Here is a 26,025-nt window from a genome sequence, read left to right as displayed (position 1 = left end):
TTCCTTCTACCTCTTCTTCTCCGTATGGAGTAGAAACAGAAAAGGAGGGTAGAATATGAAGTAAGGCACCAGACATTTCCCTTTCCCTAAATCAAGTTTTTTAAGCCTATCCTTGGCTACTGGAGGTAATGTGGAAATCATAGATATTCATAAAGATAAAGGTTGAAGTTGTAAATAGACATTGAACAAAATTGAGACTTGCAACTCTCAGTGTGACTGGACATATGGATTATGGCTCAGAGGCAACAAATACATGAGAATAAATTTGACACAGAATATTTGTAGGATTAGAGTAAACAAAATTTCATACTTTTCTAATAATGCCAAGTATTTTATAGGCTGTTAACTATATTTCTAAAGAACCACTTTCCAGTGCAAATGAACTAATTAGTGAATGAGGTGTGAACAGACTCACTTATTCACTGTAAGAATCTTGTAGGATTGCTTGGACTATTTATCTGTCATGTTGATTGAGTGTGATAAATGCCCACTGCTCTGTGTTTACATTAACACCCTGTCCTTCACTCTGACTTTGGCCCCCTAAGCCACTTATCCAGAGACAAGTTATACAACATTTCTCTCCCTTTTCTCTCATTAAGCATCTTCTAAGCCTGGGCACTGCTTAGAGCACAGGGCATCATTAGCACATCTTTCTCTTATGTTGGTCATAATGAGGAATATTTCACATGCTCAGTCCCTGGGGAGATGGTAGGGTTAGTGGGCTCTTACTTTATGAATATCTTTGAGTCACTTCCTCCTACAAAGTAAAGGTCAATTGTGGAAATGACTCAAAGAACTTTATCTGATGTAAGAACAAGAGTTTACCTGTAAATCCTATATCAGGTATCAAAATCATAAACTTCTGCAATTAGGACTTCAACACAAGCATTGTCTTCTCCTGTAAGTGCTTATGAGAATTTGAATCCTTAGATCCTCTTCTCTACACACTCATCTCAGGTTTGTTTTCCTGTCAGTATCTCAAGCGCCATGAGAATAGAGATCACGTTATCCTCACTACGTTATACTCAATTACAAGCATCAACTGGATATGATGTAAATATATCAATTAATTAATTAATAAATCTTAGACTGATGGGGGAGATATACAGTTTTGGAAAGTCCTGTTTATGTATGTGACAAGGGGAGTGTACTGGCTAAATTAATTCTATCATTCAAATGTTTCTGGTAAAAGAGTACATTAAAATTGATATTTTATTTCAAATATATCAATTCTAAACAAGTATTGAATATAGCTTTGTTTCTTTGTTTTAATTTAAGGAAAACATCTTTCATATATTCATGTTGTTTGTATATATATATTTTTCACATGATTTTTATACACAGTGAGTTAAACAGTAGCACCTTTGGCATATTTTGGACACTCGAACTTAGAATGATTATCATATCCTAATGGTGACTCTTGCTGTTCTTGAATTATTTGTCTTGTTTTGCAGCAGGACTTCACAATTCTCCAACTCTTCCTTTCCTCAGTATTAATTACATGCTGTATTCAGAGACTGTGGAAGCTGCCAAGAGTATTTCCCAACATGCATTTCCCCTTCCTGTACTCAGCAAGAATTAACTCGTGTTCCTTAATGGAGTAAAAGTGAGCAATAAAGAGCTTTAGCAACAGAAGTTTGGGAGTTCATTGAGGAAAGAGTGGATAGGAGCTATTTCTGTAGAAGGTCAATCTAATCCCAGAGTATGGCAGCTCCTATTAGCCCAGAGCCTTGGGAGGTGACCTCAGAGCTTTTTGTCTAGAAGTCGGAGCAATTCCACAGTCTTCTCAGATGCCTGGTGCTGTAGACATCTGGCTTCCAGGCTGACTCAGTCCTGGATCCAGGGTCCTGACCATGACCTGGGGAGGAAACTGGTTGAGAGTAGAAATGGCGTCTCTTCCAGTGACAACGCCAATTTCAGAAATATAAGAGAGTTGAGAAGGAGAGTGTTTGGAAGACTTCTGGACAGTGATTTTTGTTCCATAAAGAGAAATGAGGTGATTGGCAAAGGAAATGTAAGAATAAGAGCAAAGTAAGGTGTTTTGGTTTAGTTTTTGCTGGAAAAAGGGAAAGTCGAGGAGAATATTTTTCTGATCCCAGTCCTTGACCTTACATTTCTTTTACAACTGGCTATTTCTGTAGCTATGAAGAGGAGGCTGAGCCCAGCACATCAGCACCAGCCACAGGGAGCAGAGACCTGCGGCTGGGGTATGAGCATCCTGGGAGGAGGCTCACTTCTCAATAAGCCTAGAAGGAGCACCTCCATTTCTTGCGGTGGGAGAGGGGCTGTTAAGTTTGCTCCTTGACTTATAGAACTGCACTGCATTGCATTAGACACTAAAAAAGAGCTCTCACTTCTACTAGAAAGAGAGCCCAGGACATCCTCCAAGTATGCTACTCTAGAGAAAAAAGGGAAAAGGAGTAAACCTTATATTTGTTCAGACTTATTTCATGTACATTGTGAAAAGCAACCCTATAGACAAATATAAGTGACTATAGAAAATAATTTCTTTATTTTTTTATTTTTATTTTTTTGCAGGGAGGGAGGCTTTATTTCACTGTGGGAAGTGGACAGGGCAATAGGCAGGTGGGAGGGCTGGTGCTGGGCCGGGGCTGGGGGCAGGCCGCCCCCCCCCGCTGTGGAAAAGAGAAACTGGGGCCTGACCCTGGGGACAGGGTGGAGACAGGGAGCCAGTCTGGAGGAGCAGCCCCCCCACCCCACCTGCCGCTCCCTCCCTCAGGGCCACACCTCACTGCCCTCCGTGGGGCGGGGCCGTCACTCTGTTCACCGTCCTTCCTGCCCCGCCCGGGGGGAGGGGCTAGGCCAGCGGGCAGTGGACAGGGAGCCTGGGGGAGGAGGGACGGGGTGGGGCCCGTGGTGTGAGGAGGGGAGGCGGCCACCTGGGTGGTCAGTTCCTGGCAGCGATGACCACAGAGAGAGCCACACCCCCCAGGGCAACAGCGGTCGCCCCAAACAGCCACTTCCATGGGATGGACCAGGCGCCCTTGCTGGGACACTTGGCAGGCAGCCGGCTGGGGTTGCCCAGCATCTTCTGGTACAGGGCAGTCTCTGTGCTCCGCTGTGCCGCATGCTTCTTTACCAGCTTTGGGAGCTCGGTGTGAATTGTCTTGTTGGAGGGCTCCAGTCTCAGTGCCGCCCGCAGGATAGGGATGGCCTCGCTGTACTCGCCCTGCTGCGCCAGCACCTTGCCCTTGCGGAAGAGCGCCTTGATGTTGTCGGGCTGGTGCTCCAGCACCAGGCTGCAGGAGCGAAGGGCGGCGCGGTAGTGGTCCAGCTTGAGCTGTGAGGCGGCCAGGTTGTTGAGACACTTGACCTTCAGCTGCAGCAGCTGCTCCTCCTCCTCGAAGGTCACGTCCACTTTGGCGCTGGAGGTGATGGCCTTGATGACCAGGTCGTAGGAGCTGGCGGCCAGCACGAAGTCCGCCCGCTGGTAGTGGGCGTTGCCACACTCACGCTTCCGGTTGGCCAGAGCCACGCGCTCCTGGCCAGTGAGCAGCTCCAGGTTGGGCCCGTCCACTGCCGTCTTCAGGGTCACCTCCAGGCACAGTGCCGCGTGCGGGGGGATGTAGGGGCTCCTGCTGCCCCGCGGGCCGTAGCAATACTTGGAGTCGGCAGTGACCATGGCAGTCTCACCCACATCCATGAGGGGAACGCTGAGGTCCAGGGCCTGGATGACGTTGCAGTCCCCCAGGGTGAAGGCCAGCTCGGGCTCCTCGTGCACCCGCGTGCTGTTCTCCAGGGACATCTGCAGCTGCACCGTGACCACCTGGCCCTTGGTGGGGCGGCCCGAGCCGGGCAGGCCCGGCATCAGCGTCTTCTTCCTCAGCAGCCCGTTCCCCAGAATGTCCAGCCACTCTTCGGGGGCAGGAGCTGGCGCAGCCGCGGGCTCCACAGAGCCCAGGAACTCTCGGGCCAGCGCCCCAGGCTGCTCGGCCTCCTCTGCTGGAGACTGTCCCATGTCCTCGAGTAGTGGCAGCTCACTCAGGTCATCATCATCCTCTTCCTCCTCCTTTTCCTCAGCATCTGCGTCCTCAACCCCGTCCAGCACCTCAAAATCCTCAAGTGGGGGAACCCCAGCAGGCAGTGGGGCGGCAGGCTCAGAGGGCTCCTCAGCACACGATGCCATGCTGCTGGTGGACGGGAACTGGGCCTCGGCTCCAGGACCCCCGCCTGGGGTCCTGTGCCCCTCCCCGCCCCCAGCCGCAGCCGCCGCGCCTCGGGAACCAGCTCCTGGCCAATAAAACTATATTTATAGCAAAATTAAGTGTGTGGTAGTTAAATTTTTATCTCTCACCAATTCTTTTTTTTTTTTTTTTTTTTCTGGTACTGGGGATCGAACTCAGGGCCTTGCGCTTGTGAGGCAGGCGCAAGAACCACTGAGCTAAATTCCAAGCCCCCACTAATGTATTCTTATTCTGCTCCTTTGAATACACTGACGGCTGCATGAATCCAGACTGCTTAGACCGGTATACCCAGGGAGTCAGTTTTATCCCTGAGAACATGTCTCATACTGCTCCATACATGATTCCCATGTGACAGCAACTCAAGACTTTGAAATCCTGGTGATCCATATGCCTTATCTAAATACTTGGCCTATGTTGGCCTTTCTTTCTGGATAGCTTTCCCCTCTTTCACCTTTGATCTCTTTCCTCAACCCATCAGACCCAACACAAAGGGCCCCTCATTCATAGTTTCCCTATGCATACAGGACATATGAGTTATCCCTCATGTTCTTACTTTAACACAATCAACACATGGTTCTTTTTATCTGGTCTCATGCTGGTATCTCATCTTGACGCTGGATAGTAAATAAAATATGTGACTAGGACTTTATTTATTCAAACATTTCATTGAGATACTGGTGATTAGCCAGGAGGAATGGTGGGAGATTGACTTGGTTTGTGTGCTGCCAGGAGATGACTGGAAGACAAAATTCCAAAGAAAGAAGTTCAGGGAGGAGGAAAAGGAGAGAGGAGCGCAGGTGGGGACAGTGTGGCCTGAGTGGAAAGCAGCCAGTGACCAGCAACATGAGATCTACTAGCAGAAAGAAACTATTGTAAACAAACTATAGTAAGTCCATAACTTACGAACATTTCACTTACGAACTTTCACAGGTGTACTGTAATGGACTCTTTTTTTCACAGTACAGTTGAATCTTATTTACCTACATTTTCTTGGAATGAAACTTATTTGTGAGTTTCACACTTACATTAATACTGACTATATCAATGTAATTAAAAAAATGTTAAGTAGTCATCACCAAAAAAATGGAAAATATTCACTAGGAAAAGTAATAAATATGTTAAATTATTACTTATAGGAATTACTTTTGATACACATTTTAAGCATCATTTTGGACATTCTGAATTTATACAATTAAAAACATATGATAAAATGATTTTGAAAAATCCAAACTAGAAACCCATTAATAAAGTAGACAATTTGAAATTATACAAAAGAACAAATTACAAATACAAAAATGAAAATATGTTGATTATTTTCATCCATCCATAAATATGAGTCAAAACATGTTACCTTCATGTGTTCCCCAATTTGGAAAATATTAAAAATATAATAATATGCTATACTGACTAAAGGGAATGATATGTTTGGAAGTTCCTTTATTTAGTAGCAAACATTAAAACTGATGTTTTCAAGTAGAAATTTTGTCTGAATTTTTAAAACCTGGCTTTAAAATAAGTCCAGAAATCATTCATCAGAAAAATCTTATCAAAGTCTAAGATGAGTTCTGTCCTAGAGTTCTAAGAAGTAAAGTAAATTTGTCAAAGGTAGAGTCATGTGTTAGAATCTCTGAAGATTCCAAGTCTGAAGATATTTTACATATTTCATTTCTAATACTTCTAATAATTACTATTAAAACAAACAAAACAAAAAGGCTTGAAACAAAATTTATTTCTACTCAACTTTGCATGTTTAATTCCATGAGGAAAATGCCTTGTACTCTACCCTCATAGTTAATTAAATCAGAACTATAAAAATGAATGCTGCACTGTTGTAGATATTACAATATGACTCTGCATTTTACTCTTTTAACACAAAACAATTCAGAAAGGGTAAAGGCCTTAAATGAAGCCCAGTTACTGAAAGCCATCATGAAAATCATTGATAAACAGTTCGCACAATGAAGAGACAGCCATCTCTAACAATTAATCAGAACAAGCAATATGGGTTCCAAACTCTGAGTAAGGGATTCTCAGAATAGCTATTCTTTCAATTACTATTTCATGGAAGGTTAAATGTCATCAGCAAATTAGAAGGGTATAAATTTGCTTTTGATGGAAACACAATAGTTATATAGAAGTTCCTCACTTGCCTCACCTTGCACTGTGGGGATTCAGTCTTTGAAGCTTTACATATGTGCAATAATTAAGCCACTTTCCTGAGGGAAACAGAGTGTTTGGGGCACTGCCTTAGCTTTGTTTAATTAGGATAAGAACCCTAATAAGAGACAGCAATCAAACAGGCATCAGATAACAGAGCATTCCTTTTGAGGCAAACACTGTTCAGAAGGGTAGAAGCAGGTAATGAAATATTTTTCAAATAGAAATACACAGCATGGTACTTAATATTGAATGTTGATTAGTTGTATATTATGAAGGAAATAATTGTTTTCAGATGAGGACATTAATTAGTTTCTAAATATAGGAATAAAGACCTTTTCTTCCTATTTTACATTAAGAAAAGGAAAAAAATGCACTCATAATTATTGAGTATTTTATATTTTTGAAGTCAGCAGTTACACATTTGGCCACTGAAGATGACTCCATTACCAGGTACAGAGAGAAACATGAGCGATGACCAGGCCCCTCCTGCAGCTGTCCAGCTGTGCTATGAGAACTTGAACTGGTCCTGTGTTAAGGCTCCCTATGCCCCAGGCCCCCACCTGGTTCTGTACCTGGTGTTTGGCTCTGGGGCTGTGCTGGCTGTCTTTGGAAACCTGCTGGTGATGACTTCAATCCTGCACTTCAAGCAGCTCCACTCCCCAGCCAATTTTCTGGTCGCCTCTCTGGCCTGTGCTGACTTCTTGGTGGGGGCGACTGTGATGCCCTTCAGCATGGTCAGGTCTGTGGAGAGCTGCTGGTACTTTGGGGACACTTACTGTAGATTCCACACTTGTTTTGATGGCTCCTTCAGTTACTGCTCTATCTTCCACTTGTTTTTTATTTCTATGGATAGATACATCGCTGTCACTGACCCTCTGGTCTATCCAACCAGGTTCACTGATTCTGTATCTAGCATTTGTATCACCTTCTCCTGGCTGCTTGCTGTTGTCTACAGCTTTTCTGTTTTTTTTACACAGGGGTAACTGAAGCTGGGCTGGAGGAACTAGTGAGTGCTCTCACCTGTGTGGGAGGCTGTCAGATGGCAGTCAATCAAAGCTGGGTCTTGATTGATTTTCTATTATTTTTCATCCCTGCGCTTGTAATGATAATGGTTTATTCAGATTTTCCGCATTGCTAAACAACAGGCTAGGAAAATTGAAAGTTTGAGCCATATGACTATGAAATCATCAGACAGCTACAAAGACAGGGTGGCCAAGAGGGAGAGAAAAGCTGCAATAACCCTGGGAATCACAGTGATAGCATTTCTGATTTCATGGTTGCCATATTTCATTGATTCCATCATCGATGCCTTCCTGGGTTTCATCACACCCACATATGTGTATGAGATATTAGTTTGGATCGCTTACTACAACTCAGCAATGAATCCCTTGATCTATGCTTTCTTTTACCCTTGGTTTCGAAAAGCCATCAAACTAATTGTCACTGGCAAATTGTTCAGAGAGAATTCCTCCTCAATAAACTTGTTTCCTGAGTAGTTTCTTTCTTTAAATTGGGGAATTAAAAGATTCACAGTAGACATACTACAGAGTTAAGAAAGATGATCCATGTTCCAGATCTCTTATTGTAAAATAATTTAATTATGTTTCAACTTTGATCAGACCAAATCCAGTCTAAATTCACGTGCAATGTTGCATGGTAAATGTAATTTTAAATCTGAAATTTAAAGGAAACAGCATGATCTTGGAGCGAACTCTGCCATTTACCACTGTGATCTCGGGTTACTGAGATTTCTCTGAGCTTCCTTATAGGTCAAGTGTATAACCATTTCCTAGTAGTAACCTTGGGAATATTTAACAAAAAGAAGACCTACTGGAGAATCTTTTTAAATTTGGAATCTTGGGGTTTTAGTTTATATAGGTTTAATCCCTGGATATGTATACCCTCTCTTTTAGTATTTCCTTAGTAAAATGTAAACTAACTACAAGAACCTTAAGGAGGTGATGGTTCTTTGCTCAGATGGGCCATGTAGAAAGACTGCAATGTCTGGTTTCATTTCCATTGTTTCAAATGGAAAAGAACATTGGTGTCATAAATGAAAACATTCACCTATTCAGTGTGGTTTTTTTCCTGATACATCAGAAACTTTACAAGGTAGTATATGTTTAACTAAGGGATTTTTAATCTTATTTGAAATTAATTTAGTACTCATATGAAACTATAAATGTAAAACATATTCAAGGGATGAAAGGACACTGATGTAATAGAGTATATACAAAGTTAATATCAAGGATAGAAAATACATTCATTAGGACCGTCAAACTCAGGTCCAAAGCAAAAAAACCCACTGAATTAGTTTTGTAATTCACAAGAGATTAAACAAGTCAGGTAATTAGAGATAATTGCTCTTAATATTAAAACTAAAGAGCAATTTGTCCTGTGAAGTATGGGACAGAGATACTGGGTTTTGTTCTAAATTAGTCTGTTGCATTTTAAAACTCAGAGCCTCATATATTTGAGGAAGGAACAAATACATACAAAAATGTTTTTGTATTTCCTCTATTTAGTCACATCAGTATTATTTATTATTAGCATATGATTTCTTCTATTATTAAATAACTGCTTTGAATTGCTAAACCTTTCCTAAGATACTGTATTATTTCTGATTTTACTGTGTTTTTGAGAAACTTTATCTCCTTATGTGACTTACAGGTAATTAAATGCATCCTACATGCATTAATGTCATTTACCTCCAATTATGTAGTTCCCAGGTTGAATACCATAAATTTATTTTGATTCTAGTGGTTTCAATAACACTATTTCTAGATAAAATTAATAGTAAAAAACAACACATATCATGCATTCAATGTGTCCAATGCTCTTTTGTATATATTTGTTTTCCTGGCATAATTACATTATTTTTGCAAGAAGATTTGTGAAATATAAAATAAATTTCTCTAACCCAGTTCTTCTGATGATGGAATAGCACCATATCCTCATTTTAAAACAAAGATGTTGGTATCTGATGAATAATATAAAGCTTCATTCTTACTTTCAAAAATACTTCAGACATCTAGTTCAATATACTTACATTTGTGTTTCTTTTTTCACAACTGTTCAAATATATTAGACAAATCAATTAATTTTATCACATCCCTTCTAAGATCAATATAATGTTCTGGCTATCTTTATAATTATTTAAAAATTTTCATTATGAAAGATGAAATACTACTGCTTTCATTAGTCTCTGGGAACTACTCCGTGATGTGTCTAGAATGTGACTCTTTATTTCATTGAATATTCATTGAGTGATTCCAGTAGTCAATCTGTGGGTTCTAGAACCAGAAGGATATGAGAAAAAAGGAATTTCAACATCTGGACCCATCCCTTCCACAAAATGCTTATGTTCTTCCCACGTACCCTTGCTATGTGACTATTTCCCTATTGGATCAATATTAGCTAAGCAGATATACTTGTAATATTATAGGCTGATTGTAGTTTGACCCACGTTGTACTCACATTGTGATTTTGTTGTATAAATTACCTCCAACCATGGGCCTCAGTGGAAACCACTTTTGGGACCCCTCCTGTTTCTCAAGAGGTTTTTCTCAATAAATCTTTCCTATTCTTAACTGTCATTGTTCCTTAGAAGCCATTCTTCAATTTCAGGGGACACAAACTCAATACATCTGGGATCTAGCATGTTTGGAATTGTATTTCTCCTATATCACTAACGCATTATCATCTGCATTCTAATGATCTCTTTTGCATGTTTATTTCCTAAAATATATTCCTTAAAAGAATGGCATTGGTTTTCTCATCTTTATGCCTCCAGCAGGAGCCTTCCACTATACATGAAACATAATTGTCAATAAAAGTTCCTGGATAAAAGGTATACATTGCCCTTAAATATAGAAATATTTTAATAAATTTTTAGAATATGCATAGTTTATGTAAATAGATGCTCTACACATCGTTGTGCATCATGATGTTATGGTTATGAAAGATGAAGAGACTATAAATGTTACATTTGTGATATTTTACTCTGAGCATTCATGTAACTGAGTTTTATTTGACCTGTCTCTGGAAAGAGGTTCCCCTAACAGTAGAGCATTAGTTATTGAATTCAAGGACAAAAAAATTCACAAATCATGAATGGTATATTTTCCACATTCTCTTTACCACTAAACTTATGGTAGAATGATAAAATACTACTATAAAAAATACCACTGGAATGATCTAAACCATCCATTTTTAGATGCAGCGGAAAGCTCAGTCCAGTGGTGAGGAACCCATGGCACATGTACTGCAGCGGGCATGCAGAGCCCTCTCTGCAACACCATCACAAGTTGTATATGTTGTTTTTTCTAAACTAAAACCTCAGTATTCAAGTTTAATTACAGTGTTGGGATTTTCCAATAAATAAGTGGGTTTGGGCTTGTTGTTTGGGTGCTCAGTCTCTGAAAGTTTCACCATCATTGGCTTAGTCGATCTAAGTTGGTCTTCTAAATACTTGCAGAAGGTTGGCACATTTCAGCAGTATGTGGCTGTCTATATGGCCAAGGTCAACCTTTCAGGAACAGTGTGGACATTCACCCTTGCCTGCTCCAACAACTGATTATAGTACAACCTGTCCTTTCTGAGCATTGTCTTGACTCGCCTCCCTTAGATCAGGCTGGCCTGGACTATAGACCCGTGACTGTCTGCTCTCTTGCTCTAGTACAACTATATACTGAATTTATTTCTAAGTTAGTTATGAAGGATTTCATATTACCTGAATTGAAATTTTATTTAGAAATACATTTTCAATAAGTGTCAAAAGATACCTCAGAATGCATTACATTCCAGGAACAAGCATACTGATGAAAAATTTGATGTTAATATGATAATAATTCTTTTTCTTGCACTAGCTCCCTTTGGCTCTTGTCCTTGGAATTTTTTAAGACTTACTTTTTATACTTAGCTGAATGCAGTGTTTAAACTTTTTCATTTGTCCTTTGTGTGCACTGCATAGATACTTTGTATTTGAAGAATTACACCCCTTTAATTTCAGAAGAATCTTTCTCCAGGATTGCTTTTATTACATTCACATTCTTTCTTACTTGCTGGTTGATATTTCTGGAACTTAGAATTTATCTCTGGTTCTATTGGAAAGAGTAGCTCCTACCTCTCTGGCTCCCTCTGTATGTGTTGGTTTGTATCCTTATCTATCTGGGTTTTTTAATCAACATGACCCCCTTATCTTTCAAATATATGCTTTGCCACCTATGAAATTGCAGGAATGTTACAATAAAACTATGTGCCCATTTAGCTTGATTTTCAGGTGGTATATACCCATTTAGCCATTGTTAAATGGTTGAAATGCTCATTAGTTATTGGAAAATATCTATTAACACAAGTCTCCATCAACCTGGCTTATTTCTCTACACCTCTCAAATTGTCTTAGGATCCAGAATCTATCAGACCAAGACAAGGCAAAGGAAGCATCTCAAGGCTTTGCTTAGCTCTCAGGATAGTGTCGAGTGTTGAGTCAGAATAACTGACTATTGCCCACATTTTATGCTATTGGTTTTGTGGTATTTGAACATGGAATCTGAATACTGACTTAGAAATCAAATGTTCACATCTTGTAGAGCACTCCATCAACAATAAATTTTCTTGCGAGGCTTGGTGGCACACACCTGTAATCCCAGCACTTGGGAGGCTGAGGCAGGTGGATTGCCACAAGTTCAAGGCCCGCCTGGGCTACATAGTGAGTTCAGGGCCAGCCTGAACTACAAAGGAAAACCCGGTCTCAACAAACCAAAACAAACAAACAAAATTAAACAGACAAACAAAACTAAATTTTCTTTTGGATCATACAGGCAGAGGGAAATTTAAGAAGAATGAATCCAAAAGTAATAAAATATTATTTATCAATTACTTTTGTTTATTCATTAAGTTTATTTGTACATTTTATGTATGCAATTACTTTTTATTAAGTAAGTGATATATCTCAAAATGTATGATAGTATGGTGTGAAGTATTCTTCAAATTATGGGCAAAATCATAAGAAATGCAACACTAGTCATGAAATTCATTCTTCTCTCTAGTTGTACAGAGAAGCACGACCCATCAGATGTATCACTAGCATGGAACAAGCTAAATTCCATACATCACAAACACAAAAATCTTTCCCATTTTATCTCTTCCTTCACGTAAACTTGCTCAGGTGTCTTTCCATTCTCCATCTTTAACAACCCTGTGAGTAGGTCCCATAGCTTGCCTCTCCATTTATGATTTTAAAAGTCTCTCAAAATCCATTCTAATTCAGAATAAAATTCAAAAATCATACCCAGTTCAGCACTGTATCATTCCTGCCCATGCCATCTAGGCCCAGGTCAAGTTACCTAGACCCGGGAGGGCATAGTCTGAGTTTTTACTCTTCTCTCCACTCTTCCTTTCTTCTTGCAGCCCCACAGCCTCCAGAATAGACCAGAAGTGGAATAAAGACAGCATTGTTATTGGAAGAAAGTTGTTATCCTCCCTAGTAATGTAGCAGCTTTGATGAGCAATGTCTGCAATGTGGTACCCACACAAGCCTAAATTCTCTGATGAGGTCGTCCATGTGTTATTCCCTTGGAAAAATCCTGCCCAGTGCACAGACTCATGACATGAGTGAGCCACTCCTGTGGATCTGTTTACATTACTGTTTAAATTTTGTCTCGAGAAGGAAACAATATGGGCTTTTGTATCTGGGATCAGATGGTCCAGGAGAATTCTCTATGAAAAAAGTAATGGTGATGCAAGTTTTCATCCCAATTTGAGCCTCCTTATAGAATAATATATCTGACCTACCTTGTTAAGTTTTAGCAGACAAGAAGAATTGGAAGGCATAGTGGAAAGAGAAAAGACTGTACGAGGAAGGAACTTACACTCTCATTGGTGCAGGTGGCAAAGATACACGAGTTCCACATGAGTTTATGTTTCAAAGAACACAGGTAAAACAAGACTTGAACCTTTTCGTAGGTGCCCCATTAAGGATGCACATAGCATTTATGAGACATCACATGCAGGTTGCAGAGTGTAGGGAACAGGGGAAGGGGACGTTACCAGAACCTCTGCAGTGAGTCCTGGTCTCCTGCGAGCCACGGCAGCACACGGCGAATTACAGGAAAGGTAGAAAAAATGAGACTGAGAAGAAGCTGAGCTTTGGGTCTGATCAGTGCTGCTCTGGGCGGCAAAGACGAAAGCCCCCAGCTTACCACACCTTCTATTCAGTACATCGGGAGAAACAAATGTAACAAATGAAATATAGAGTTCAATAGTTCACATTGGGATAAACAAGATGTAACAAAAGGCTTGCAGAGAGTTCAGTACATCCTGGGTAAACAAGATGTTAACAGTCCAAGAACAATGAGGAACTGAGCAGACGTTTGTTCTCCCCGGATGTTTTCAGCTCCCAGGATGTTTCTTGTCCTGGAGAATCACAGCATCACTGGATCACTGAAGTCTCAGTTGTGACCGGAGGCCAAACTGGAGTTATTCTGTAGCTGGGCTGTAGGCAAGAGAACTAGGCTAACCAAATGATTTTACCCTAAAATTACGTAGCATTGCTCCCGACAGCAGAGGAGGTTGGGAAACGTCAGGTCAGCGCTGGCCAGCTACAGCCATCCTGCCACTAGAGAGTGAGGATGCTTTCTGCAGAGACGGCTGTGCAAGGACTGTCCTCACTGATGCTGACATGACTGGATAGTGAGTACGGGAAAGCCAAGTCCACCAATGAGGGCTACATAAAGACTAAATTTGGGATAGAATTATTGTCATCTTTTTTTTAATCTCTTTTCACTACGGAATAGAAGAAGAAAGGGAGTATGGGATCTGAAATGAAGAAGCAGACATTTCAGCTTTCCCTAAACAAAGATGTTTATGCCTACACCTGGCTACCAGACATACTGAGGAGGACATGGATATTCAAATATTTAAGGATTGAAGTTTTAAATTGAATTTGAAAAAGTGAAAATTTTCAACTGTCAAGGTAATGGGACAGTACGAATTATGACTGAGATGCAACTAAAGGCTGAAAAATGATTTACTGCAGACTATTTGAAGGATCATTAGAGCAAACATAATTTCATATTGTTTACAACTTAATACAAAGTCTTTTTTGGCAGCTAACATTTCTAATAAAAACTTTTCAAATGCAAATGAATTATGTAATGAGTCTGGTGAGAAGTGACTCATTTGTTTATTAATTTGAAAAACTTCTTAGACTACTATTCAAATTGATTGCATGTGATAAATGCCCATTAGACTTCATTTACTTTTACCACCTTGTCCCTACTCAGACCGGCTCCCTCTTGCCTCTAATCCAGAGACAAGGTACATGACATTTCTTTCCCTTTCTCTTAATAGTTCTGTGAACTTGGGCATTACCTAGAGCACAGGGCATCATTAGCACATCTTTCTCTTATGTTGGTCATAATGAGGAATATTTCCCATGCTCAGTCCCTGGGGAGATGGTCTAGTTAGTGGGCTCTTACTTTACCAATGTCTGCAAGTCACTTCCTCCTCCAAAATAAAGGTCAGTTGTAGAAATGCCTCAAACAACTTTAGCTGATGCAAGGATAAGAGTTTACCTGTAAATCCTATCTCAGGTTTCAGAATCACAAACTGCTGCAAATAGGACTTCTGTTTAATCTTGGTCTGATCTGTTACAAAACCACTCACTGAAGATGCTTTTAGGAGCAACAGGGGAAGCATCTTAGCGTCCTTAGGTAGTCCATCCAGTTACCTCCCAGCTCAGCACTGTGGACAGTGCTCTAGATTAACAACACCAAATGTGAGAGTATAAATCTCCCTTGATTCCACTATTGAATTTTGATGATATAATAAAAAAGTACTTGAAATTTTACAAATTTTGAAGCAGCTTTTTGTTTATCCAATTTCAGAGCTGCTTCTTCTACATTTGTTCATCCTTGTGCTTTTGTGCTAACACCTATAAAATGCTTATGACAGTGGTGGCAAACCTATGGCACGAGCATTGTTGTGTTTTTCTTTAAAGACAAAAGATGTTAATGTATGAGCTTTTTTTCTAAACTAAAATCTCAGTATTCAGGTTTAATTGCACCATTGACATTTTGTAATAATATGTGGGTGACAGTTTGGGTACTCGGTCTCTAAAAGGTTTGCCATCACTGGATTATGGGAAATTGAATTCATAGGGCCACTTCTCCACATACTTGGTTTAAGTCTGTTTCCTAAGATCTTAAGCTTTCTATGAATAGAGACCACATGTTACATTTGTTACTTTATACTTGGTGACAGGAATTCACTAAATACGATGTCAGGTGATAATTAATAAATGGATCTTAAAATGATGGAAATGTAATGTCACTTCTCTACTCAAAATGGCAAGAATTACTGTATACTTTTTTATTTTTTAGAACAGTGGTCTTAATGGCAGTTCATTTTGGACCTAAACATTTGTCAATGTTCAGAAACACTTGTGACTGGGATAACTGAGCGGTTTTAAGGGCATCTACTGGAAGAGATGATACCATAAGCCACAAAATCTATGCAACTTACTCCCCAATCCCATTCACAACTGTTATAGGAACTTAAATGTCAGTAGTGCTCAAGTTGGGAAAGCCTGACGTAGAAGTTTGCCATCTAAGAAATTGGTATCATTTCAGCAAATCAGACATTTAGAAAATATTAGGAGGAATATGGAAGAATATTAGTTTAAGTGCTACTTTTATTGAGTAGTGATTGGATGGACAGATGGATTAATAAAAATACCTTTAACTCTTTCTAATGTGCAAAGAAAGTTCTGAAGTTGCAGCCCTGCATGGCCAGCGTCTTGAACACCTCTTTGGGAAGGCTAGAGATGCTTTTCCTTGCTCTGCAGCACTCCAACATTCCCAGATTGTGAGCCCTCTCAAGGAAGCCCCTTCTGTCTTCTTGCTCCTACTTCCCCTTGACATTCCTTTAACATTAGGGACAGAAATATCAATCATCAGTAACCACAAAAATTTTTCATTCCGAGGGAACACTGTCTCTTTCTTAGGGGAATGGAGACAAGTTGCAGGTGTGCTCCCAGGGACAGTGTCCTGAGAGGACAGCTGGTGTACTTCCTATCAGCACCTCATCAATGTCACTGCCTCTAGACATCACGCAGTTCTTTAGTGCTTTCAAGCAACACATTTCATTAGCCTCAAGTTTCCCCCACCGCAGGTTATCTTTGCTGCTTTTGGTAGCCATTGCAGAGGCAGACATGTTTCTTAGCAGAAACGACCACAGGAGGTCAGCTGACTGCTCACAATTCTCTTTTGATAGCAGAGAATGCTGTCATATTCTATGGCCAAGGGTGCAATTCCGGAATTAATTTACAAAGTAAATCCCCTCTATTATACATAAAGTAGGACTTTTCAAAAACTTCTCTAGTGTGAGAAACTGAAAGTGTAATTAAGGATTAAAATGATTAAAATGAATAATGGATAATTTGAAATAGAAAGAAAAGGTTCAAAGGGGTAGGGGTGGCAGGAAGGGAAGGGGAGAGATCAGAGTTACAGGCTGGAATCTGGAAAGAATCCATATATAGATTGTGTTTAAAACTATAGAAAGAGATGTAGATAGAGACTAGGCTGGCTCATCAGTGGCTTGGGAAGGAAGAGTCACTGAGATCAAAGGAGAGGAGGGTATGTTTCCAGAAGAAGCACATACAGCTATGTACAGTACACAGTACTCCATAGTGTGATAAATGACTGTTAGTGTTTTAGGTACTTATCGTAACATGCTGTGCTTTTCATCCTTTAGTGCATGATCCTACTTATATAAAAGAGTTTGCTGTAAAACAGTGTGCTGCTATGCCAGTGGTAGCCTCATGAATCTCGTGTTTAACTGTGTATTTGGATAATATCAAGGGGCCATCACAGATGACTCACATATACCGTCTCAGTTTGCACTTAGAAGTTGGCACTCTGTGTGGTACTTTGCCACACACACAGATGAAACTGCCTAATAACATATTTTTCAGATTATATTTCCATCACGTGCCACATGATGGTATTGAAATTTAAATTTTAAAAAATTTGGCCTATGTGGAGTCTACTAGCTAATTAGAATTTTTCTCCAGACCATTATTTGTTCAATATTAGTTATGAAAATCTTTCTAAAACAAACCACATCCTTTGATGTCTTGTTAATGCTTGAGATGTTTTTTTAAATTATATCAAAAAATATTTAAGTACTTTTCAGTTTTGCTTTGGTTGAGTTCTATTATATTTGAATATTATTATAGTTTTTTTCCCCTTGCATTGCTTTTCTTTGAATAATTTTAATTTTTGTATATGTGTGTGTTTAGTGAATGATAATAAAGTTATACATTTTTAAAAATTAAAAAAAAAACTTAAGTATAGTCACATAGTCTGATTGCCTAGACTATTTCATAAGATGTGTTAGATTTTTGGTTCCTAGTTAAACTATGTGTTGCAACTGTATTACCATTTCAACTATAATAACTTCTTATTGCTTTTAAATGGCTCCATAACATTCCATTACACAACTAGAATGTAATATATTTAAATTATTCACATTCATTTATTGTTTATTGCAATTATTCATTGAATCATCCAGTGACTATCCTTTTCATTGTAATTACCCACCTGATTCTTCTAAGGTTATTTATTAGAAAGAATTATAGTATTAAGTGACATGTGTGATTTAAATTTTATTTGAACTTTCTGATACTTGTCAGTAAGCAGACAGGAAATCATATTTTTCAAAGATCCATATAATCCCTCTCAGCTCTTATTGGAGCTCAATTATTCACACCCCAATTTCTGTCACATATTAGTAATTCTTCTAAAATGTAATAACTTGATATATGTTTATGAGATGTTGTGTTGCGTTGGATTTCTGGGATTTTGATTATAATGTGTTGGGTGAGGGTTGGAGTTCTTAAAACATAATTAAAGTATATTCACAAATGCAGTTTAAGTGTATGGATCATTTCCCCATGATCCATGAATTTAGTAAGTATTGCAAAAGTGTACTAAAAAGTAAATTATTAAAAAACACAAATCCGTGGTAGAAAGAATGAAAAGCTTATCTGAAGGAGGTTTTAATACAACATGAGAACAATTAATAAAAATTCACAATTATGAAAAAGGTAGTGTACAATGATTAATTGGAACAAACAATATGCTTTCAAATTCTGAGCAAAGGTTTGTCAGCACATCTATCATTCCCATTTCCATCACAAGAAAACACCAAATGTTATCAGCAAATTAGAAATGTATGTAAGGGATGGGGATGTAGCTCAGTGGCATGACGCCTGCCTAGCAAGCTCAAGGTCCTGAGTTTGATGGTGGGGGGGGGCCTGCAATTTAAAGTCTTACTTCCTCACCTTGAACTATGGGATTCAATCTTAGGGGAATTAGATATGGGAAATTATTGCACTGTTTTCCTGAGGGAAAACTGTTTAATTAGAATAAGAACCCTAATAAAGGTGGCCCTCAAAAACGCATTAGAAAACAGATCATTCCTTTTAAAGAAAAACACTGCTCAGATATGAAGATGTAAGGTAAGAAAGAGAAATATTTTAAAATAGAAATGAACAGCATTTCATATACTAATTAAAGTTGATTACTTGTGCATCTGATAATTTTATCAGATGAGGACATTAATACTGGTAAGTGCCTAAAAAGCTATTGACTTCCTCACAATAAGCATATTTTATGTTTTTTGAGGATTTTTGAAGGTGGAAATCATACAATTGGCCATAGAAGATGTCAAGTATCAAAAGAAAATCATGTCCAGCAGTGACCCAACCCCTCTTGCAGCTGTCCAGCTGTGCTATGAGAACTGGAATGGATCCTGTGTCAAAGCTCCCTACTCCCCAGGCCCCCGCCTGGTTCTGTACCTGGTGTTTGGCTCTGGAGCTGTGCTGGCTGCCTTTGGAAACCTGCTGGTGATGACTTCAATCCTGCACTTCAAGCAGCTCCACTCCCCAGCCAATTTTCTGGTCGCCTCTCTGGCCTGTGCTGACTTCTTGGTGGGGACGACTGTGATGCCCTTCAGCATGGTCAGGTCTGTGGAGAGCTGCTGGTACTTTGGGGACGCTTACTGTAAATTCCACTCCTGTTTTGATGGCTCCTTCTGTTATTCTTCTATCTTCCACTTGTGCTTTATCTCCATTGATAGATACATCGCTGTCACTGACCCTCTGGTCTATCCAACCAGGTTCACCTTCTCTGTATCTGGCACGTGTATCTCCTTCTCCTGGCTGCTACCCATTGTTTTTTGGTTTTCCCTTCTTTACACAGGGGCAAATGAAGCTGGGCTGGAGGAAGTAGTGAGTGCTCTGACCTGTGTGGGAGGCTGTCAGGTTGCAGTGAATCAAAGCTGGGTCTTGATTGATTTTCTATTATTTTTCATCCCTGCACTTGTGATGATAACTGTTTACTCCAAGATTTTCCTCATAGCTAAGCAGCAGGCTAGGAAAATTGAAAGTCTGAGCAATAAGACTGCAAAATCATCAGACAGCTACAAAGACAGGGTGGCCAAGAGGGAGAGAAAAGCTGCAACAACCCTGGGAATCACAGTGATAGCATTTCTGATTTCATGGTTGCCATACTTCTTGGATTCCTTCATCGATGCCTTCCTGGGTTTCATCACACCCACATATGTGTATGAGATATTAGTTTGGATCGCTTACTACAACTCAGCAATGAATCCCTTGATCTATGCTTTCTTTTACCCTTGGTTTCGAAAAGCCATCAAACTAATTGTTACAGGCCAAGTGTTCAGAGAGAATTCCTCAGCAACAAACTTGTTTTCTGAGTAGGCTCTTGTTTTTGATGAGGGGAATTGAAAAGAGATTCACTATAGATTCATCAGGGAGAAAATAAAAGATAATCCATGTGGAAGATCTCTTACTGTAAAACAATTGAATTATGATTTAACTTTGATCCTGGTCAAATCCAGGTGAAATTCAAGTGCAATATTTCTTGGTAAATATAACATTCAAACCAAAATTTAATGGAAGGGACATGAGCCATTCTGCCATTTATCACTGGCATTTGTTATCTGGGGCCACTGAGGTTTCTCTGAGCTTCCTTATATGCCAGGTATATAACCATTTCGTAGTTTATCTGAGAATATTTAACAAAAAATTAGATATGAGATCTACTGAAGGATATTTAAAAATTATGAATCTTGGCTTTTATTATTTCATGTAGGTTTAATTCCTGGGTATGTATCCTTCCCTTGTAGCATTTCCTTCATAAAGTGTAAATTAACTAAAAGAAACAGAGCTGATAGCTCTTTGTTCAGAGGAGACAAAGAGAAATGCTGCAATGTCTTGTCAGATTTGTATATTGAAAAATATGATAACAGAGTCAGAAAAAATAAATCGGGAGATATTTCTATTAATATCAGTTCCATTGTTTAAAATGGAAAAGAACATTGATGTCATAAGTCAAAACATTCATCTATTCAATGAGTTATTTTGCTGGTAAGTATTGCACTTACAAAAATTTACATAATGCTCAGAAATTTCACAAGTTATTATATGTTTAAATCAGTAATTTTAAGATTCCTTCTTATCATTTAACCTTAATTTAAATTAATTTACTTCACACTTAATTTGGAATTGTTCTGAACTTTTACAGTTTTCAAAGATATACATGAAAATATAAATCTAAAATATATTCAAAAGAAAATAAAAGATTGATATGAAGGTTATAACACAAAGCAAATACCAAGGGTGGAAAATGCATTTCATTAATGCAGTTCCAAACTACCTGAATTATGTGATTCACAGCATCCTGCACACACCAGGTAATTAGAGATAAAGTGCTCTTTGTATCCAGGTTAGACGGTCACTTGCCTATGAAGAAGTTGAATCCGCTGCGGACTCCCTTGTAGATTCCTTTCTCTTAGACACCAATTTTTACTTATTTACTTGTGTTTTGTTTTGTTTTTTTCCTTTTGTATCAATTTTTATTTTTATTAGGACATGTTTTCAGTACATAATGGTTACATTTTTCCTGGGGAGCTGGTGCGTATACGTAACACATATTGATTCTTTTCTCCTCCTCCTCTGTCCCCTCCTTCCTCCCTCCATGTCTTGATCCCCTTCCCTTTTACAAAGAGCTATCTCCCTGTTTCCTATTATATATTTTTAATTTTGTTCTTTATTTATATTTTGAGTTTCTCACATACAAAATCATGAAATATTTAAGCTTGTGACAGACTAGAAATTTTAAAAAGCATAGCATTATACCTTTGGAGAAGGAACAAAAGCATACAAAATGTTCTTGCTAGTTTTTATAATTTCTATTTAGATACACATCAATACTATTTATTAGAAGCACATGAGTTCTTCTATCATTAAATAAGTGCTTTGACTTTGAAACTTTCTTTATATACTGTACCTTTTCTGAATTTATTGTGCCTTGGTGACACTGTATGCTTTTATGAAATTTACTGATAACTAAATGCACATTGGATACCTTAGAATTCCTTGCTCAAGATTCTTGAGTTTGAAAGTTGAATACTGAAATTCTTTTCATTCTAGTATTTCAATATGAGTAGCTTTTTCTAAATCAAATTAATAGAAAAAAGCACATATGCACTGTGTCCGATGTTCTTTTGTTTATATTCATTTTTCTGGAATAATTATTAGTTATTTCCCCAGTAAGTACATGCCACATAGAAAGTAACTTTCTAATTTTGTTCTTCCAGGTATAGAATTGTCATATGCACTCATGTTAATGCCAACTTCTTTCTGGATTGAAAAGGCACGTTGAATATCTACTTCACTATTCTCATAATTGTTTTTGTTTTTTGTAACCTTTCAAATATATTAGACAAATCATTTCATTTTACCATATCCATTCCAAGATCAGTGCACTGTGCTATTTTTATAAGTATTTAAAACTTCCATTATAAAAGAGAAAGTACTTTTGTTTTCATCATTCTCTGGGAACTGCTTTGTGCTGGGTTTAGAATGTGAGCCTTTATTTCAGGGACCGTCATTGAGTGATTCCAAAAGTCATGGGTGGGTTCTAGACCCAGAAGGATATATCAAGAAAGGAATTTAAATCTTGTAAGAATTATATGTTCATTTATGAAATATTCATTCTGTGCATTGGATTTCTTTAATTATAATAACTCATTTAATCTTTACAGCCACCCATGAAGTGGGCAATATTATTCCTTCTACTGAGAAAGCTGAGGTATAAAGAGGTCAACTTTCAATGTCCAACATCACATATTTAGTAATCAGAGACTGAGATAACTCCTAACTATCCTCCCCCTCAAAAGGGAATAAGGCCCAGCATTTGTGGATGACTTGCTTAGAGATTTTTCGGGCATGCAGTTTTTATAAAAATGATTTTATTGGAAAAATATAACTACAATAAAGAAAATTATAAGCAAATTTCTATACACAGATATCAACAGCAGGGTGGAATACATTCTTCATTATAACATTTTTTTCAAGTTGTGCTGAGGCTTGAACCCAAGGTCTTCACACAGCTACATCCCCAGAACTTTTTAGAATTTTGATATCATGACAGGGTCTCAGTAAGTCATTAAATTGCCTAGGCTGGGCTGCAACTTGCAGTCCTACTGACTTAGCCTCTTCAAGGGTTAGGATTATTGGCTGTTATCTGTAATTCGTAATTTTAAAATATTTTTAAATCATGTTTTTATTGTACGTGATTTTTTTCTCCTGACACTCAAAGCAGGGTCATGCAGATAAACTACATTTTAACTACTGAGGCATGATTGGTTCACACATCAAACAAAACCCTGTTCTTGCTACATTATACTGTTTGACCATTGGCTCCTTTGAGCCTCTTCTCCCCAGCAAGACTGGCACATTCCAATCCCAAGGTTCACCTAAGCATTTGTAATGATAAATTGAATTTAATTCTTTTCCATGAAAACCAGTTCATTATTTTGAATAAAAATGTGGTTGTTTATGAATTGCACATACCTTTAGTAGATAATGTATTTAATACTAACCTTGATATTTTCTTTTATTTTTCAATGTTCAAAACAAAAAATACCTTTCTATGCAGTCTCCCTCTTTTCAGGAACCACATTGTGCAGTCTATCACGTTATGTTCTGCATTCTAGTGATCTGTTTTGCATATTTATTTTCTCTAAAAACTGTTATTTGAGGAATATGCTTTTCATCTTTATGCCTCCAGCAGCAACTTTCCACTATACATGGAACTGTCAATAAACATTTGCTGAATGAAAATCGTGTATTTACTTTAAATATAGAAATATTTTAATAAATTTAGGAAGAATATGTCTATTTACATTAAGTAAATGTGATTTCTTACAGATCCTTATGCATCAAGGTGGTTATTATCAAAGTTGAAGACATAATAAATGTTAAATTTGTGGTATTTTACTGTGAGCATTTATCGAACAGCGTGTTATTTAAACTGTCTTCTGGAAACAGCCTCTTTCTCTAAGAGTGGAGCATTGGTATTGAATTCAAGAACAGAAAATTCACAAACCATGAATGTTATATTTTCCTGCATTCTCTTATCAACCAATCATTAAATTTATGGTAGACTCACAAAATATTAGTACAGAAAATTCCCTTCAGAATGATCTAAGCCGTCTTTTGTTTAGATGCAGGGCATAGCATAGTCAATGTAGGACAGCATGTGAATACAGGCAGGGGGCTTTATCATGCCTAGTAGCACTGTGGCCTTGATGAGCAGTGTCCACAATGTGGCACCCACACAATTATAGGCTCTGAGATGAGGTCCACAAGTTATTTCTTTGGAGGGAGTCTACCCACTGGGCAGACCCTGATGTGAGCAAGCCACCCAGTGGACACCATTGCACTCCTGTTTAAACTCTGTCTATGAGAGGACCCAGCATGGGTTTTGTGTCGGGTTTCACATTGTCCAGGAGACAAGCTCATTGCGGAAGGTACTGATGACTTAAGGTGTAGTCCATATTTAGACCTCCTTATAGACTAGCATTCCTGAATTACCCCTGTGTTAATTTTAAGCAGCCAAAAGGTGGAATTGGGAAGCACTGTGGAAAGTTAGCAGACTGACTGGGGGAGGAGTTTACACTGTATGCCTGAGTTCCACTGGGCCTAGAAAATATTTGGAGAGAAACATTGGACCTTGCTGTAGGTGCCCCATTAAGGGTTCTTCTAGAGCCTCCAGGCATGGAACACAAGTTGGGGGAGGGTGTTGGAAAAGGTCAAATCAACACTAATCACTCACTGGCATTGCATAGTTAGAGTGGGGACATTGCATGAAGAGGCTGCTGTACAAAAATTGCTCTTGTTAACACTGACATGATTGGATTCTATGTACTGAAAGGCCAAGTCCACCAAGGGAGGACTATGTGAGGACTAAATTTGCTATGCATTATTTTCATCTTGTCTTCTCTTCTCCCTATGGAATAGAAGCAGTGAAAAGGGTGGAATAGGAATTGAAGAAGTAGACATTTCCGTTTCCCTAAAGCAAGGACTTCTGTCTAATCTTCCTCTGATCTGTTCATTGGAAAACTATTTACTGAAGATACTTTTATGAGCAACGGGGGAAGCATTTTAGAAGCCTTGGAAAGAGCCTCCAAAGCATCATGTTCTTTTTTTTTTTCCCCATTAAGTTTATTGGTACATTTTAGGTATACAGTACAGTTACATTCCTCATTGGGATCTTGTACCTTTACATGATGTATCTTGGTTCTTATTTTCTTCCCCTTTCCCCTGCCTTCCCTTCACCCCCTCCACCCTTCCCTGTTTACAAAGACTGTTTCCATTTTTTTCTTTTTCTCATAGTTTTTCTTTTCCCTTTTTTCCTTTCCCCTGCCCCTCCCACTTCCCCTACTCCTTTAGACCTTTTCTTCCTATTACATAATATCAATTATACATTTTGATCCTTATTTACACTTTTAGTTTTTCACACCAGAGAAACTATTTGCTATTTACACATGTGTGCCCTATTTATTTCACTTAAGAGTATGGCTTAAATGTTCATTCACTTAGCTGTAAATGTCTCTAGTTTCTCATATTTATGGCTGAGTAGTACTCCATTTTATTAAAAAAACGACATCTTCTTTATCCAGTCTCCAATTGATGGACAATTGGGCTGTTTCCAAGGTTTACCTATTACAAACTGTGTCACTATAAACATTGGTGAGCATATATCACTGTGCTATAATGCTTTTAATTCTTTTGGGAAGATAAACAGCAGAGGAATAGCTGGGTCAAATGGGACTTCCAGTCCTAGTTCTTTGAGGTATCTACGTATTGATTTCCACAGTGGTTACACCAGTCTGCACTCCCACCAGCAGTGAAGAAGGGTTCCTTTCTCCCCACAATCCCGCCAGCATTTGTTATTGGTTGATTTCTTGATAGCAGCCATTCCTTCTGGGGTGAGGTGGAATCGCAGAGTTGTTTTCATCTGCATCTCTCAAATGACCGGTGAGGATGAACATTTTTTCATATCTTTATTTGCTGCTTTTATTTCTTTGTCTGAGAAATGTCTGTGCATTTCAGATGCCTATTTTTTTTTATTAAATTCTTTTATTGGTACATTGTAGGTATACAACACAATTACATTTCTCATTGGGAATTGTACCTTTATATAATGCATCTTGGTTCTTATTTTTTCCCCATTCCTAGCCCTCCCTTCACCCCCTCCACCCTTCCCTATTTACAAAGACTTTA

At 38.6% G+C, this 26,025-nt stretch overlaps 1 protein-coding gene and 2 pseudogenes across 1 annotated transcript; 2 read left to right on the top strand and 1 right to left on the bottom strand.

The window, feature by feature from the left end:
• Positions 1 to 2,768: 2,768 nt before the first annotated feature.
• On the bottom strand, positions 2,769 to 4,215 carry LOC147824936 (peptidyl-prolyl cis-trans isomerase FKBP8 pseudogene; annotated as a pseudogene).
• Positions 4,216 to 6,800: 2,585 nt separating this feature from the next.
• LOC147824935 (trace amine-associated receptor 7a-like) lies at positions 6,801 to 8,101 on the top strand (annotated as a pseudogene).
• A 10,795-nt stretch (positions 8,102 to 18,896) lies between these two features.
• On the top strand, positions 18,897 to 20,771 carry LOC147824934 (trace amine-associated receptor 7a-like). Its single transcript, XM_087187883.1, has one exon. The coding sequence runs from the start codon at positions 19,117 to 19,119 to the stop codon at positions 20,149 to 20,151; it is 1,035 nt and encodes a 344-aa protein (XP_087044009.1). The 5' UTR covers positions 18,897 to 19,116; the 3' UTR covers positions 20,152 to 20,771.
• Positions 20,772 to 26,025: the final 5,254 nt, after the last annotated feature.

This window comes from Heterocephalus glaber, unplaced genomic scaffold (assembly GCF_053883595.1).
Source record: "Heterocephalus glaber isolate CG9 unplaced genomic scaffold, H.glaber_assembly_v1.0 deba00001523, whole genome shotgun sequence".
Classification (NCBI taxonomy): domain Eukaryota; kingdom Metazoa; phylum Chordata; class Mammalia; order Rodentia; family Bathyergidae; genus Heterocephalus; species Heterocephalus glaber.
The sequence above is the reverse complement of the archived record's forward strand: the minus strand, read 5'-3'. Positions and strand labels throughout refer to the sequence as shown.

Coding starts and splice junctions, on each gene's coding strand:
- LOC147824934 (XM_087187883.1), top strand. CDS start 19,117: ATGTCCAGCAGTGACCCAACCCCTCTTGCAGCTGTCCAGCTGTGCTAT.